Below are 18,891 nucleotides of genomic sequence, written 5' to 3' on the forward strand. Positions count from 1 at the left end.
AATGGGAGACATAACTACAGAATGAGTGGGAATTAAAAATATCATCAGATCCTACTACAAAAGCCTACATTCTACAAAACTGTAAAGTCTGGAGGAAAAGGAAAATTTCCTAGACTGATACCAGGTACCGAAGTTAAATCAGGAACAGATAAACCATTTAAAAAACCCCATAACTCCTAACAAAATAGAAGCAGTCATTAAAGGTCTCCCAACCAAAAAGAGCCCAGGTCCAGATGGGTTTAGTGCAAAGTTTATCAGACCTTCATAGAAGACCTCATACTAATATTATCCAAACTATTCCACAACATTGAAACAGATGGAGTGCTACCAAATTCCTTCTATGAAGCCACAATTACTCTTACACCTAAAGCACACAAACACACACAAAAGAAAGAGAACTTCAGACCAATTTCCCTTATGAATATCGACATAAATGTACTCAATAAAATTCAACTCAATAAAATTGCCAACTGAATCAAAGAACACATCAAAACAATCATCCATCTTGATCAAGTAGGCTTCATTCCAGACATGCAGGAATGGATTAATATATGGAAAACCATCAATGTAGTCCATTACATAAACAAATTGAAAGAACAAAACCACATGAACATTTCATTAGATGTTGAGAAAGCATTTGACAAAATTCAACATCCCTTCATGATAAAAGTCCTGGAAAGAATAGGAATTCAAGGCCCATACCTAAACATAGTAAAAGCCATATACAGCAAACCAGTTGCTAACATTAAACTAAATGGAGAGAAACTTGAAGCAATCCCACTAAAATCAGGGACTAGACAAGGCTGCCCACTCTCTCCCTACTTATTCAATATAGTTCTTGAAGTTCTAGCCAGCGCAATCAGACAACAAAAAGGAGATCAAGGGAATACAGATTTGAAAAGAAGAAGTTAAAATATCACTATTTGCAGATGATATGATAGTATATTTAAGCGATCCCAAAAGTTCTACCAGAGAACTGCTAAACTTGATAAACACCTTCAGCAAAGTGGCTGGCTATAAAATTAACTCAAATAGATCAGTAGCCTTCCTCTACAATAAAGAGAAACAAGCCGAGAAAGAAATTAGGGAAACGACACTCTTCATAATAATCACAAATAATATACAATAACTTGGTGTGATTTTAAGAAAGCAAGTGAAAGATCTGTATGATAAGAATTTCAAGCCTGTGAAGAAAGAAATTGAAGAAGACCTCAGAAGATGGAAAGATGTTTCATGCTCATGGATTGGCAGGATTAACATAGTAAAAATGGCCATGTTACCAAAAGCGATCTACAGATTCAATGCAATCCCCATCAAAATACAAATCTAATTCTTCAGGGAGTTAGCAGAACAATTTACAAATTCATCTGGAATAACAAAAAACCCAGGAGAGCAAAAACTATCCTCAGCAATAAAAAGACTTCTGGGGTAATCACTATCCCTGAACTCAAGCAGTAGTACAGAGAAATAGTGATAAAAACTGCATGGTATTGGTACAGAGACATACAGATAGACAAATGGAATAGAATTGAAGACCCAGAATGAACCCACACACCTATGGTCACTTGATTTTTGACAAAGGAGCCAAAACCATCCAATGGAAAAAAGATAGCATTTTCAGCAAATGGTGCTGGTTCAACTGGAGGTCAGCATGTAGAAGAATGCAGATTGATCCATGCTTATTACACTGTACAAAGCTTAAGTCCAAGTGGATCAAGGACCTCTGCATCAAACCAGATGCACTCAAACTAATAGAAGAAAAGGTGGGGAAGCATCTGGAACACATGGGCACTGTAGAAAATTTCCTGAACAAAACACCAATGGCCTGTGCTCTAAGATCAAGAATCGACAAATGGGATCTCATAAAACTGCAAAGCTTTGTAATGCAAAGGACACTGTTGTTAGGACAAAATGGCAAACAACAGATTGGGAAAAGAACTTTACCAATCCTAGAACAAATAGAGGGCTTATATCCAAAATATACAAAGAACACAAGAAGTTAGACAGCAGGGAGACAAATAACCCTATTAAAAAATGTGGTTCATAGCTGAACAAAGAATTCTCAGCTGAGGAATGCCGAATGGCTGAGAAACACCTAAAAAAATGTTCAACATCTTTAGTCATAAGGGAATTGCAAATCAAAACAACCCTGAGATTTCACCTCACACCAGTGAGAGGGCTAAGATCAAAAACTCAGGTGATAGCAGATCCTGGTGAGGATGTGGAGAAAGAGGAACACTCCTCCATTATTGGTGGGGTTGCAGACTGGTACAACCATTCTGGAAATCAGTCTGGAGGTTCCTCAGAAAATTGGACATTGAACTACCTGAGGATCCAGCTATACCTCTCTTGGGCATATACCCAAAAGATGCCCCAACATATAAAAAAGACACATGCTCCACTATGTTCATAGCAGCCTTATTTATAATAGCCAGAAGCTGGAAGGAACCCAGATGCCCTTCAACAGAGAACTGAATATAGAAATTGTGGTACATCTACACAATGGAATATTAGTCAGCTATCAAAACAATGACTTCATGAAATTCAGACGCAAATGAATGGAACTGGAAAATATCATCCTGAGTGAGGTAACCCAATCACAGAAAAATACACATGGTATGCACTCATGATACGTGGCTATTAGCCAAATGCTTGAATTACCCCACATCCCCAGAACACATGAAACAAGAAGGATGACCAAAATGCGAGTGCTTCACTCCTTCCTTAAAAGGAGAACAAGAATACCCTTGAGAGGAATTAGGGAGGCAAAGTTTAGAACAGAGGCAGGAGGAACACCCATTCAGAGCCTGCCCCACATGTGGCCCATACGTATACAGCCACCAAACTAGATAATAAGACAGATGAAGCAAAGAAGTGCACACTGACAGGAACTCGATGTAGATCTCTCCTGAGAGACACAGCCAGAATACGGCAAAATAGGTGAATGCCAGCAGAAAAGTACTTAACTGAGAACGGGACACCTGTTGAAGGAAACAGAAAAAGGACTGAAAGAACTTGAAGGGGGTTTAAGACCCCATATGAACAACAATGCCAACCAACCAGAGCTTCCAGGGACTAAGCCACTACCCAAAGACTATACATGGACCGAGCCTGGGCTCCAACCTCATAAGTAGCTGTGAATAGCCTAGTAAGAGCACCAGGTGAAGGGGAAGCCCTTGGTCCTGACAATTCTGAAGCCCCAGTGAACGTGATTGTTGGGGAGATGTCGGTAATGGGGGGAAGATGGGGAGGGGAACACTCATAGAGAAGGGGAGTGGGAGGGGTTAGGGGGATGTTTGTTCAGAAACTGGGAAAGGGAATAACAATCGAAATGCAAATGAGAAACACCCAAGTTTATAAAGATTAAAAAAAAAAGAAACATAAAGCAGACTGACTTGGACAACAACAAAAAAATGAACTATTATTTTCCTTGTATCCTGTCACATGGTCTCATAAGTGTAATATGTTACATGTGTTCCAAACTATTTACAAGTATTGTAAAACCTTGCTCCCATTTCATGTAACGGAGTTCAATTTTACTCCATCTTTGTAACACTTGTGTTTATTCTTTCTTTTAATAAATGGCTTTCACACCATTGATTACAGGCAATACAGAATTTTGGATTTAATTTTTATCTTTTCGGTGATCAGAGATCTTGGCTTTATGCAACCGATTATGTGCGTGTGTGTGTGTGTGTGTGTGTTGTGTGTGTGTGTGTGTGTATGTCTGTATGTATGTATATATATATGCATGTAACCAAAACACTATTGAGGATGCCAAGAAGTGCTTACTGACAGGAGCCAGATATAGATGTCTCCAGAGTCACTATATATGTTGTGTCTGAGTTTGGTGACTGTATATGGGATGGATTCCCTGGTTGGGCAGTCTCTGGATGGCCTTTCCTTCTGTCTTTGCTCCATACTTTGCCTCGGTATTTCCTCCTGGGAGTATTTTGTTTCCCATACTAAAAAGGACTGAAGTATGTGCACTCTGCTCTTCCTTCTTTTCTTGCTTCATGTTGTCTGCAAATTGTATCTTGGTTTTTGGGGTTAATATTCACTTATCAGTGAGTACATACCATGTGTCTTCTTTTGTGATTGGGTTCCCTCACTCAGGATGATATTTTCTATTTCCATCTATTTATCTAAGAATTTTATGAAGTCATTGTTTTTAATAGATGAGTAGTATTCCATTTGTATGCATACCACAATTTTTATATCCACTACTCTGTTGAAGGACATCTGTGTTCTTTCTAACTTCTGGCTATTATAAATATGGCTGCTATGAACATAGTGAGCATGTGTCCTTGTTATATGTTGGATCATCTTTTGGGTAGGTATAGCTGGATCCTCAGGTAGTGCAATGTCCAATTTCTGAGGAACCCAAGACTGATTTCCAGAGTGGTTGTAGCAGCTTTCATTCCTACCAAAAATGGAGGAGTGTTCCTCTTTTTCCACATTCTTGCCAGCATCTGTTGTCTCCTGAGTATTTGATCTCAGGCATTCTGAATGGTGTGAGGTCAAATCTCAGGGTTGTTTGATTTGCATTTCACTGCTGACTGAGGATTTTTACCACTTCTTAGGTGTTTCCCAACCATTCAATAGTCCTCAGTTGACAATTTTGTATTTAGATCTTTATCTCCTATTTTAGGAGGGTATCTTGATTCTCAGAAGTCTAATTTCTTATCACCATCATATCAAGTAGAACACAAACAAACTTATCTGAAGTAACGTGATTATGGATTGGGCAGTGTTGCATGAGAAGACTAGTCAGGTGGTTGGGAAGGATTATTTCAATAAGAATGTATATGTGTGTTGGCCACAGTTAATTGCAGCATATGATGTTCCTCATATGGACTGTAAATCCTATGACACAGAAATAAGAATGATACCTGTGTCATCATCAAATTGTGGAGATGTGTTTGAAAACTTCATGTTAGGAAAGATGAATACAATTAATTTCAACATTATTTATGTAAACAGTAAAATGGTTACTTAAAGCGTAGTCATGTGAGAAACAATCTATAAACAAACCACCCTAGTTATCCTCACCCATACAATGTTCTACTGAGTTTTCTTTATATCATCTCAATAACTCGTTCTCATTAAATACTGTTTTATTATAGAATTATGTAAAAAGTTTTCTATTTGAACAAATAAGATCTTTAATAGTATGTGACACTGGAGAGAAGGGTCTAGAGAATTATTATGGTAGAAGAAGGGTCCACATTTCTAACATTAAACACATGCACATACAATGTAGGCTAACACTTCCAAGAGTCTGAAGTGATCCTGGATAGTCCTTATTGATCTTCACTGCCCTCTCCTGGTCCTTAGCATCCCTGGAAAGAAGTTTTTGTTCAGGTTCACAGTGGACTTCCCTCACTGTGCCTCTGGCACAAAAGTAGATGGCTGTGTCATCAGTTTGCAGACTGTCCATTTTTAAGAAAAATTGGCTCTTGGAGGTGTCCCTGCTGATGCTCAGTCGGGATTTAAGTGCTGGATTATAATCTGTGCTTCCACCAGTCCACATTATTCCCAACCACTCCAGACCTTTTCCTGGAGGCTGACGGACCCAGTGTACAGTATAGCTGGTTAATGAGAACCTGGAGACAGTGCAGGTGTGGGACAGGGTCTGTGTTGGTTGCACCAGGTCAGGTCCTGTCTCCTTCAGCTGCACCTGGGACAAGACAGCTGTGGACAAGCAACATCACCATTAGTTACACATCTAGCTGTCGTGTCTGAGTCCCTCTTCTGAAACCCTGAAACACTTACAGCTTGGAAAGGCCATCAGGCAGAGGAGCAGCACCAGGACAGCCATGCTTTAATGAAGCCTCTAATGAGAAGAGAATGAAACTTCTCAGCTAGGCCTGGGCTTTTATCCTGAGTCTGAGGTCTGATTTGCATTGAGGGAGGGTCCTGAGAGGATAAAAGGAAGCACTGGGCAAGCTTTCCAGTTTTCCCTCCTGCTGAGAGAAATTTGCCTTGTGATTTTTAGAGCACCTGAAGAGGAAAATAAGTAACATTTTTCTGTTACTTTCTGGAGTTCAAATTACAGATAAACAGGAAGTTATAGGATTCACACTGTGCTTGTTTAGGAAGAAAACATGGGAATGTTTATAATAAATGAACCCACATTCATGAAGTGTAGGCAGAACAGGGCACCATGTCCTCTGTGCATTTTTTAAAACTAGATTTTTAGTATGTTATTCAAATATTTTTATTTGGCTGGGTGTCCAAACCACATGTCCTCCTGTCCTGTAGTCTGCTCTGCAATTGGCTTTTCTTTTCTCATCAGACTTGTGAAGTTTTATCTAGTCTTTTTTTTATTTCTTTAATTTTTTTGATACTCCAGATTTCATTCTCCTTCTCTTCCATCATCTGACTGTTCCATATCTCATACATCCTTTCTGACCCCCCCAAGTCTAATTTAATTGAGCATTTAGCTAGACCACCCACCTCACCAGACCTCTAAACTCCCTGGGGCCTCCAGTCTATGGGGTTTATGTGCATCTTCTCGGAATGAACCCAGACTTCTCTGCTGTATATGTGTTTGGGGCCTGAAACCAGCTGGTGTATGCTGCCTACTTGGTGACCAGTGCTTAAAGAACTCAGGGGCCCAGCAGGTAAGAGACTGCTGGTCCTCTTAAAGAGAGGCTCTCATCTTCTGTTTTTTCCAGCTTTTTCATAATTCAACCCGGGTGTCAGCAGCTTCTGTTCCATGGTTGGACACAAAATCTGCAACCGAATCTTTCAGTTGCTTGTTTCATCTTTCAGAGGGGAGCCACTCTAGGTCCCTTTTTTGAGTACTTCATAGCCTCAGCAATAGTGTCAGGCTTTGAGGCCTCCACTTGAGCTCGATCCCACTTTGGTCCTCTTGCTGGACCTTCTTTCCTCAGCCTTTTCTTCCTTTCCATCCATGCAGTATTTTCAGACAGGAAAAATTATGGGTCAGAGTTTTGACTGTGCTATAGAAAACCCATCCATCACATAATGCCCTGGCTTATGCTGGTGGTGGGATCTACAAGATCCCTCTCCCTACTGTATCACATTTCATGTAGGGTCCCTCCCTTTGAGTCCTGATGGTCTGTCAGCTCTCAGGTCTGTGGTACATACAGGAGGGTCCTCCCAACCTCCTACCTCCCAATATTACATGTTTCCATTCTTTCTGCAGACCCTCAGGGCTTCAGTCCTTTTCCTCCATCCAATACCAGATCATGTTCCCCTCCCCAACCCCACACCACCCCACCCCACCCTTCTTTCTATCGAAGTCCCTCCCTACCTCCCCTTATGTGTTTGCTTTCATCTCCCTCCCAAGTGGGACTGAGGCTTCCTCCCTTGGGCCCTTTATCGTGTTGAACTTTTCAAGTTCTGTGAACTGTTGCTTGGGTAGTGTGTACCATTTTTTGGTGCGAGGAGGGGGATAAAATGCACTTATTATTGAGTACATATAGTGCATGTCCTTTTGATCTGAGTTATCTCACACAGGATGAAATTTTTTAGTTCCCTCCATTTGCCTACAAAACTCAGGATGTCCTTGTTCTTAACACCCGAGTAGTATTCCATTGTATAAATTAACCACATTTTCTGTGTCCATTCTTCTAGCTTCTGTTTATCAGAAATAAGGCACTATGAATATAGTGGAACATGTGCCCCTGTGGCATGGTTGGGCAACTTTTGGGTATAGTTTCAAGAGTGGTATTACTGGGTCTTCACATAGACCTATTTCCAATTTTCTGAAGAAACTTCAAATTGATTTCCAGAGTGGTTTATAAGTTTAAAATCACACCAGTAATGGAAGAGTATTCCTCTACTTCCATATCCTTGCCAACATGTGTTGTCACCTGAGATTTTGATCTTAGCCATTCCGTTTGGCATAAGGTGTAATCTCAGGGTTGTTTTGACTTGCATCTATATGATCTCTAATTTGAGCATTACTTTAGGTGCTGACAGCCATTCTAAATTCCTATGTTGTGAATTCTTGGTTTACTTCTATACCCCAGTTTTTTGTGGGGTTGTTTGTTTTTTTGCTGGGTAGCTTCTTGAGTTCTTTACATATTTTAGATATTATCCCTCTACTGTCTGTGGGGTTAATGAAGATTTTCTCCCAATCTGTAGGTTGCCTACTTGTATTATTGACTATTTCCTTTGCCTTACAGAAGCTTTCCAGTTTCATGAGGTCCCGTTTATCAATTCTTGCTCTTAGAGTGTGACCGTGAGATCACTGTAGAAAATTCCCCCTGAGCCAATGATTTCGATGCTTTTCCCCATTTTCTTTTCTTTCAGATCGAGCGTTTCTGAGTTTATGTTGAAGTACTTGATCCAGTTGTATTTCAGCTTTGAAAAAGGTGACAAACATGGCTCTATTTTCATTTTTCTACATACAGACAACCAGTTAGACCAGCACCATTTATTGAACATGCTTTCTTTTTTCCATTGTATAATTTTGGCTTCCTCGTCATAGATCAAGTGTCATATATAAACCAAACATGTGTGGTTTTATTTCTGGTCTTGAATTCTATTCTATTGATCAACATGTCTTCTCTGTACCAATACCATGCAGGTTTTTTTCACTATTGATCTATGGAAGAGCTTGAGGTTAGGGTTGGAGATTCCCACAGCTGTTCTTTTATTATTAATATTTTTCACAATTCTGGTTTTTTTCTCTTCCAAATGAATGTGAGAATAGCTTTGTCCATGTCTTTGAATTATTTGGTTGGGATTTTGATGGGGATTGCAATGAATCTGTAGATACCTTTGGTAGGATGGCCATTTTTATTATGTTTATTTGGCCAATCTTTGAGCATGAGAGATCTCTTTGTTTTCTGAGATCTTCCTTCATTTCTTTTCTGAGAGACTTGAAGTTATTGCCATACAAATATTTCACTTATTTGCTTAGATGTACCCCAAGATATTTTATATTTTTTGGCTATTATGAAGAGAGTTGTTTTCCTAATTTTTTTTCAGTCTGTTTCTTATTTGTATAAAGGAATGCTACTGATTATGTGAATTGATTTTATATCCTGGCACTTTGCTGAAGTTGTTTATCAGCTGGAGAAATTCTCTGATAGAATTATTGGGGTCCATTATGTATGCTATAATATGACCTGCATTTAATGTTATCTTTATTTATTCTTTGCTTGGTTGTTTCCGCTTGATCTTTTTTTTTTTTTTTGTCTTATTGTTGTAGCTAGTACTCTGAGTTCTATCTTGAATCTGTATGTGGAGAATGGGCATCTTTTTCTTCTCCCCGATTTTGGTGGGATTGCTTCAAATATCTCTATTTTTAACTTGTTATTGGCTTTGGTTTTCAGTAAATTGCTTTTACTATGTTTATTTTTGGGCCTTGAATTCCTGATGTCTCCAATATTTTTAACATCAAGGGCATTTTATTTTGTCAAATGCTTTTTCTGCATCTAAGGAGATTACCATGTGATTTGTTTTCTTTGACTTTGTTTTTCTAGTGGATTATGTTAATGGATTTTTGTGTGTAGAACTAACCTTGCATCCCTTGGAGAAAGTCTAGTTGATCATGGTGAATCATCGTTTCGATTTGTTCTTTGATTCGATTCGCAGGATTATATTGAGTATTTTTGCATTGATATTCATAATTGAGATTGTTCTGAAGTACTCTTTTTTGTTTGGTTCCCTGTGTGGTTTGGGTTCAGAGTAATTGTGGTTTCATAGACTGAATTAGGTAGAGTTCTTTCTGTTTCTATTTTATGGAATATTTTCAGGAATATTGGTATCAGGTCTTCTTTGAAGGTCTGGAAGAATTCTGAACTAAATAAATCTAGCCCTGGGGTTTTATTTTTTGTTGTGGTTGTTGGCCTGTTTTAAAGAGTACTGTTTCCTTATGGCATATGGGCATGTTTAGATAGTTTCCCTACTCTTGAATTAACTTTGATATTTGATGTCTTTCTAGATAACTACCCATTTCATCTATATCTTCCAGTTTTGTTGCATATAGGCTTTTACAGTAGAATCTGATGATTTTTTGAATATCCTCCATTTCTCTTTTTCTGTCTCCCTTTTCATTTATTATTTTGTGAATTTGCATACTGCTTCTGGTCCTTTTAGATAGCTTTTCTAGGAGTTTATCTATCCTTTTGATTCTCTCAAAGAACTAGCCTTTGGCTTTCTTCTTTGTACTGTTTATGTTTGTTTGTTTCTTTTTTCAAGTTGGTTGATTTCTTGCTGGAGTTTGAATATTTCCTGCTATCTACTCCTCTTTGGTTAGTTTGTTTCTTTTTTTTTTTCTAGAGCTATCAGGTGTATTGTTATTGCTAAGTTGCTTTTATAAGATCTCTCCAGTTTCTTTATCAGGGCACTTAGTGCTATGAATTTTCCTCTTAGCACTGCTTTTATCATGTCTCATAAGTTTGGGTAGGATGCGTAAACATTTTCATCAAATTCCAGGAAGTTTTTAATTTCTTTCCTTATTTCTTCCCTGACTAAGTTATTATTGAGTAGATAGTTATTCAGTTTCCATTTGCATGTGGGCTTTCTTTTTTCTTTTCTTTTCTTTTCTTTTTTTTCTGTTATTGATGATTGGCCTTAGGGCATGGTGTTCTGATTATTTCAATCTTCTTCTTTCAGTTGAGTTTTTTTGACCAATTTTATGGTTGGTTTTGCAGAAGGTACCATTAGTTGCTATGAAGAAGATATATTCTTTTGTTTTAGGACATACTGTTGTATGTTAAATCCATTTGCTTCCTAACCTCTATTAGTTTGACTGCATGTCTGTTTAATTTCTTTGGCAAAGACCTGTCCGTTCGTGAGAGAGGATTACTGAAGTCTCCTTTTATTTTTCTGTGGGGTTCAATGTGTGTTTTGTGCTTTGGTAAACTTTCTTTTATGAATGTGGTTGCCCTTGCATTTGGGGCATAGATGTTCAGAATTGAGACTTTCTCTTGGTGGATTTTTCCTTTGATGAACAATAAGTGACCTTCCTCATCATGATTGGTAACTTTTGGGTGAAAGTCTATTTTAGTGGAAATTAGGATGGCATTCCAGCTTGTTTCTTGGGACCATTTGCTTGGAAGTCCTTTTTCCAACCTTTTCCTATGAGATAGTGTCTGTCTTTGTTATTGACATATGTTTCCTTATAGAGTAAAATGGTGGATCTTGTTTGATTAGCCAGTCTGTTTATGTCTTTTTGCATGTCTGTTGAGTCCATTAATATTGAGAGATGTTAAAGAGAGGTGGCTGTTATGTGTGTTTTTGTATGTGTCTTTATGTGTTTTTGGTTGTCTCCTTTTGGCTTTGTTGTGAAATCCTCAATATCTTGTCTTTCTTTGGTGTTGGTACCTTCGTTTTGATGAAGTTTTTTTTTTTTTCCTTTCTTTTAGTATTCTCTCTACAGATGGATTGGTAGATATAAACGGTTTGAATTTGGTTTTGTCCTGGAATATTTTGGTTTCTCTATGTATTTCAAATGATAATTTTGCTTGAAGTAGTGGCATGGCTGGGTTTTATGTTCTCTTAGAGATTGCATGATATCTGATCAGGCTCTTCTGGCTTTCATAGTCTCTGTGAGAAGTTTGATGTGATTCTGAAAGGTCTATCTTTGTATATTACTTGGCCCTTATCCCTTGCAGTTTTAATATTCTTTCTTTGTTCTTTGCCTTTAGTGTTTTGATTATTATAATGAGAGGATTTTTTTCAGATACCATTTATTTGGTGTTCTATAGGCTCCTTCTACCTTTATGGTAGATTCCTGTGGGGCCTTTCAATTGGAGGGTCTTCAGAGGAGGCAGAGGAGCAGCTGATCTGTTGCTCTGACTGCAGTACATGTCCTGGGAGGCCTTCAGACTGTTGGGTCTTCAGAGGAACAGTCAACCTTTTTTTGTGAAAAGCTGTTCTTCAGGTTTGGGGGTGGGCTGGACTGTGTTTTCTACTTCCCAGTATACAGCAGAACTCCAGAGAACCAAGTAATAACTTGCAATTGTTTTTCTTACATTTTGGGTTTCTTGTTTTGTTGTGCATAATCTTTGTCTTCAAAATGGCAGTAATGCAGTCAGGTCTTAACATTGTGTAGACATCCATACTGTACATTTTGTGATGAATTTAGTGTATGTTCACTTACTCAAATATGGGATTTTATTTTATTTATTTTAATTATTTATTTGTTATTGTTATAGAATTTTTGTTAACTTTTTATTGGAATTTTTATTTTAATGATAGGGTTTCTCTGTCTTTGTGCATACCTGTCCAACATCTCCTTTTGTGCTTGAACTTACTCTCTGTAGACTGTCAGAGTCATGAAAGAGAAATCCAAAGAGCTTTAGAGCTCATGGAATGTTTCCCAGTGGTTTGCCCAACTATGAAACTTAGGGAATAATTTCAAGTTCTGAAAAGAACACTCAAAGGTCAAGCTCTGCATTTTTTAAGGTCAAGGACAAGAACATTGGCAGCTCTAACCGACATGACTCTTTTGTTGAAGAGACCTTGGTGATTAACATAATGATTTTCTTACACCGATTTTAGACCTCAGTATTCTAATATGATTTAATAAATTTTATTAATGAGTAGATGTGAGTTCTACAGGTTTAAAGTTTAAATGACTGATTGTTTTTATACAGAAAGCCCTCATACAAATGGAAGCTGAACAACTTTCTAGTAAATTATAACTTGGTTTGGGAAGAAATAAAGTAAAAAATTAAAGGCTTTGTTATAAATTGTCAAAAATGAAGGTACAACATGCTCATGCTTACAGGACACAGTGAAAGGTTTGCTGAGAGGAAAACTGATAGCTTTGAATGCCTCCATAAAGAAATTAAAGATAGAATACATTTGCAGCTTAACAGTATATCTGAAAGCTTTAGAACAAAAAGAAGTACATACACCAAATGGAAGTAGAAGACAGGAAACAGGGAAATACAAGGCTGAAGTCAACCAAGAAGAAACAAAAAATAACTTTTCAAAGAATCATCAAAACCAAGAACAGGCTGTTTGAGAAAGTCAACTAGACAGATAAACTCATAGATAGGCTAAAAAGAGGACACAGAGACAGTATCCAAATTATCAAAATCAGAAATTAAAATTGATACATAAGAACAGAAAACTAAAAAATTAAAAAAATCACCATATCATATTATAAAAATCTTTACTCAACAAACCTGGAAAATCCATATGAAATGGTTGATTTTCTAGAGAGATACAAGTTACCAAAATTAAATCAGGATCAGATAAGTGATATGAACAGTCCCATAACCCCTAAGGAAAGATAAGTAATCATGAAAAGAATTCCAACCAAAAACATCCCAGGACCAGATAGGTCTATTGCAGAATTCTTTCAGACCTCCAAGGAAAACCTAATACCAATACCCCTCAATCTATTCCACAAAATAGAAATAGAAGTAAAAACACACCATTAATTTTATGAAGCTACAGTTACACTGATATCTTAACCCCACAAAGACCCAATAAAGAAAAATATTTTTGAGAAAAATTTCCTCATGTATATTGATGAAAAAATAATTAATATAATTCCTAGACACCATGTCCAAGAATACATCAAAATGATAACTTACAATAATCAAGTCAGCTTCATCCTATTGATGCCAGGGTGGTTGATATGTGGAAATCCATCAACATAGATGATATTTTAGTATACAAATGAGACCCAAAAAAATCCAGGGTAGAACTCTTACAACTGATAAACAACTTCAAAACAGTTGCTGGATAAAACTGACTCAAACAAATCAGTAGATTTCTTCTCCTCAAAACATAATTGATCCGAGTAAGAATTTAGGGAAATGACAATAGCACAATATTCATAAATAGTATAAATTACCTTGGTGTGATTCCAGCCAAGCAAGTGAAAGTTTGGTAAGAAAAGAACTTCAAGTCTCTGAAGAAAGAAAGTGAACAATTCAACAGATGGAAATCTCTGATGTTAACAGATTGATGGGATTAACAAAGTAAAAATGGCCACCTTACAAAAATGAAAATCAATGTACTGATTCCCTGCAGTACCCACCAAAATTCCAACTCAATTCTTCACAGAAATTGAAAGAGCAATGCTGGAATTCATGTGGAATAACAACAGAACAAACAAACAAACAAACAAACAAACAACACAGGGAGTGAAAACTATTCTCAAGGCTAATAGAACTTCTTGGGGAACCCCATCCATGACCTCAAACTGTATTACAGAGCAATAGTGGTAAAATACAGCAAGGTGTTAATACAGAGACTGGCAGGAGGATCAATGGAATAGAATTGAAGACCCAGAAATTAACCAACAAACCTATGGTCACTTGATCTATAACAAAGTTGCTAAAACATTACAGTGGATAAAAGATAGCATTCTCACCAAATTGTGCTGGTTCAACTGGAGGTCAGCATGTAGAAGAATGTAAATTGATCCATTCTTATCACCGTGGACAAAGTTCAAGTCCAAGTGTATAAAGGATCTACACATAAAATGAGATACACTCAAACTAATAGAAAAAAGAGTGGGGAATGGCCTCGAAGAAATGGGCACTGTGGAAATTTTCTGTATAGAACCCCAATAGCTTATGCTCTAAGATCAAGAATCAACAAATGGGACCTCATAAAACTGCAAAGCTTCTGTAAGGCAAAGAACCCTGTCAATAGGCCAAAATGGGAACCAACAAATTGTGAAGAGATCTTTATCAATCTTACATTCAATAGAGGACTTATATACAATTTATACAAAGAACTTAAGAAGATAGACTTCAGAGAATCAAAAGCCATATTAAACATAGGGTACAGAGCTAAACAAAGAATTTTCAGCGGAGGAACATCAAAAGGCTCAGAAGTACCTATAGAAATATTTAACAACCTTAGTAATAAGGGAAATGAAAATCAATACAACCCTTAGATTCCACCCCATACCAATAAGAATGGCTAAGATCAAAAACTCATGTGACAATAGATTCTGGCGAGGATGTGAAGAAAGAGGAACACTGCACCATTGTTCGTGGGATTGTATGCTGGTACAACCACTCTAGAAAAGAGTCTCGAGGTTCCTCAGAAAATTGGACATAGTAGTTACTCAATACCCAATTTTATGACCCCTGGGCATATAACCAAAAGACTCTCCAACATATAACCAGGTCACATGCTCACTATGTTCATAGCAGTCTTATTTATAATAGCCAGAAACTGGAAAGAACCCAGACATCCCTCAACAGAGGAATGGATATGGAAAATATGCTACATCTACATAATAGAATACTACTCAGGTATTAAAAACAATCACTTCATGAAATCATGGATAACCCAGTCACAAAACACACACATCTTATGCACTCTCTCATAAGTGGATATCAGCCCAAAAGCTCTGATTACTGAAGCATATTCCTCAGACCATATGAAGCTCAAGAATAAGGAAAACCAAAGTATATATGCCTCAGTTCCTTAAAAGGGAGATTAAAATTTTCACACACAACACACACACACACACACACACACACACACACACACACACACACATATAAACACACACACACACACACATATATATCCATATATATATATATATATATATATCTCTTATGTTAATCAGTATTTAGTGATATTTGCCTCCTCTCTTCAATTGCTTTGGTGCTGCAATCTTTCACTCTGTGCTCTGTGCTTCCCCAGTGTCCCTCTTCTGCATTGTTGTGCACATATGCACACCGACTTTACAAACGTACAGAAATTACAAGGACATTGCTGTTTGACTCTGAGAAGACAGCAATTACAAAAAAAAAAAAACTTGAAAATGTTCAACAAATTGTGTTAAACGCAATTGAGATGAAGTGAAAAATATTTTCAGTCTTAGGCATCATCAGTCTGTCTGGACATCAGTTTCCAGTTAGCCACTACTGCAGTTGTGGGTGTTAAGTTCTTGTGGTCATAATGTGGAAGCCTCGTTCCCCTTTCAGAATCAGTGTGCTCACAAGTAGATGTACATGATGATGGCAGAACAAGACAGAGGATGTAGAATTACTTGGTAGAAGCACCCATGTTGGTTATTAGCATGTTCTAGACATCTGCCTACTTGGTGAACACACAAAAAGAGTCCATTCCTTTTATTTTTTCGGAACTCAAGGAAAACAATGTGTTTCAGTCCCAGTTATGCCGTTATCACAGAAAAGACAACTCTGGGACATTCTGACAAACTTAGACCTTTGTCAGGTTGCATCATGGTTTTATTGAATGATCATTATCCTCTAATGTCCAATGCCTTCCTACTCTTTTAGATGAGATCTGGTGTGTTCAGGTATGGCTATAGACCTTCCTCTTCTTTTTATAGTGACCCCATTCACATAGTCACAGAATACCATTGGACAGTATGTTATAATTAGTTTCTAGGTGTCACAGGTAACTACTTTTGGGGAGGAAAACCAACTGAGAATGAGCCACCCATCCTTTACATCATCTTCTGGGGCAAGAGTGTAAAGAAGTTCCTTAGAAGCCTGGGAGAAGGAAAGAAATAATGGTTCCCCTTGAGTTGGTTAGGAACTGTGTTGAGTTTACTGAATTAAATGGGCCACATGTCTCAGTATTAGAGCCTCACATACATTTTATTTCTACCGCTGACTGCTGTTTCTTTCTGGGTCTGTGGCATATGGTTTGAGACTGAAAGTAATCTGCTTCATTGGTCACAAGCTCTGCCTGACTTTTGTGTTTGCTCTGAATTTTATTGTCCATAGTTCTCTAACAAGGGAATCTAACTGAGCGTCTACACTGCATCTAGGGTCCCACAGACTAAAGTGTTTAAATCATCTACAAGCTGGCTGTGCCTGTAGTTCTGTGGTTCAAGTTAGCATCACACCAAGAGAAGGTGTAGTTCTCCATAACTACAAACTGAGATACATTTGGCAGTCAATCAGTAAGCCACCTCTGACATGTAGAGAAAATGTCACTAGGACTCACTGGCCAATCAGTCTAGCAAGACAGAAAATTATTTTGTATATTGATAATAGAACACATCTCATCTCAACCTGTTCACACAGACACATACATACACACATAGAGGCAGAGAGATAGAGATAGATAGAAAGATTGGTAGAGAGAGAGGGAGTGGAGGGAAAAAGAGAAAGGGGAGAGAGAGGGAGAGGGGTAGAGAGAGAAAGACAGAGATACAGAGATAGAGAAAGGCACATAAACAGAACAACAAAGAGAAACAGGGACAAATAAACACAGACAGACTTACAGAAACACAAACAGAGAAATAACATAACAAATAAACTTATAAATGCAAAAAAGACATATTCAGAAAAGTAGAGATTTGAATAAAGATTTGTATACTGTAAGGATTACTTAACACCATACTTTTAGCAAGGATCCCTGTACATCTGCAAACCAGGCACAGAGGATGCCAGCCCTCTATTACCTCCACAACTCTTTATTAATTAGATTTTTATTTTATTTTTATCTGGTAAGTTGCTTCCACTGAGACAGACAAGGCAGACATGTGCTACATGTGTGCCAGGGTCCTCTTACGAGCTCTACTTAGTGGTGAATTCCCTGTGAGTTCCCACGTGTACAATTTAGTTGACAATGGTGGTCTCTCTCTGGTGTTCCCATCTCCTGCAGATCTGTCATTCCTTCCTCTAACTCTTCCATAGGAATTACTGATCTTAGTCCAATGCTTGCTTGGCTGTAAGTATCTTATCTGTCTCAGTCAGCTGCTGGTACAGCATCTCAGAGGTCAGCCATGTGTAGACTCCTGTCTGCAAGCACCACATAGCTCAGTGATCTTGTCAGGGTTTGGTGCCTGCCAAAGGAATAGATCCCAAGTTGTGCTGGTGTCAGGTTGGTCATTCCCTCAGTTTCTGCTCCATTTTTGTCCTGCCATTTTTTGTTTTATACACGATCAGTTGTAGGTCGAAAATTTGAAGGTAATATGGATGATGGGGACAATTGCACAGGTTGTAACTCTCTGTGACTCAGAGCTCTCTGTTCTCTCAGCGCCCCCTGGTGGTCCAAGGTGCCCTAACTGAGGTTTCTGTTTGAGCTCACAGTAACATTTGCTCACAGTGTCTCTTGCACAGTAATACAAGGCAGTGTCCTCAGACCTCAGACTGGTCAGTTGCAGGTACAGGGTGTTCTTGGCATTGTCTCTGGAGATGGTGAATCGACCCTTCACAGTGTCCGCATAGTAGATTGTACCACTGCTACTACTAATGTATGCAACCCACTCCAGCCCCTTCCCTGGAGCCTGGCGAATCCAGTTCATGTCATAGTTACTGAAAGTGAATCCAGAGGCCACACAGGAGAGTTTCAGGGACCTTCCAGGCTGCACTAAGCCTCCCCCAGACTCCACCAGCTGCACCTCACACTGGATACCTGCAAACAGAAAGTGCTGGTCAGAAAACTCTTATTAAAAATAAACTAAACAAAGAAAGCAATTTTTAAATGTCTAATGTGCACATTGCAGACAGCATCTCATCAGTATAAATTACCTTTTAAAAGAAACAAAAGGAAAACCAAAGTGCTGCTGAAATTCATGGTGGGTGGTCTGTGCAGTGCTGATCACTGAATGTGAGGACCTGGAAAACCAGGGCTGAGCTCCTCTATCAGAGCTGCAGGCAACATCAGTGAAGAGCTGTTTTTCATGAGCACAGAGAAGGCTTATTTGCATGTCATTATACTATATAGTGCTCCAGAGTTGGAACTGCGCTAAACACAGTGATCATCACAGATATATAACATCAAAGACATTGATTTCAGTTAGAGTGTTTGACAAAGAATGGTAGTTTCATGTTCACATATATTATTGGTTAAGTATTCACCATACTATATTTGGTTTCCTTTCATGCATGTTCACAGAACATGTTATTTTTCCATTGTATCATGATTCCTTAGTATAAATGTATAATTAAATATCATCACACGTAACAGGGTTTCTAGATATGAGCTCAGTCTTTT

General features: G+C 38.1%; 1 gene segment (V, D, J or C); it reads right to left on the bottom strand.

Annotated features, from left to right (window-relative positions):
- Positions 1-18,471, bottom strand: part of LOC116905410 — a 978,601-nt gene extending 960,130 nt beyond the window's left edge. The window contains 2 exon segments of the C gene segment in view: positions 17,999-18,309; positions 18,426-18,471. Of these exon segments, the coding sequence occupies positions 17,999-18,309; positions 18,426-18,471 (357 nt within the window).
- Positions 18,472-18,891: the final 420 nt, after the last annotated feature.

Source organism: Rattus rattus, chromosome 7 (genome assembly GCF_011064425.1).
Source record: "Rattus rattus isolate New Zealand chromosome 7, Rrattus_CSIRO_v1, whole genome shotgun sequence".
Lineage (NCBI taxonomy): Eukaryota > Metazoa > Chordata > Mammalia > Rodentia > Muridae > Rattus > Rattus rattus.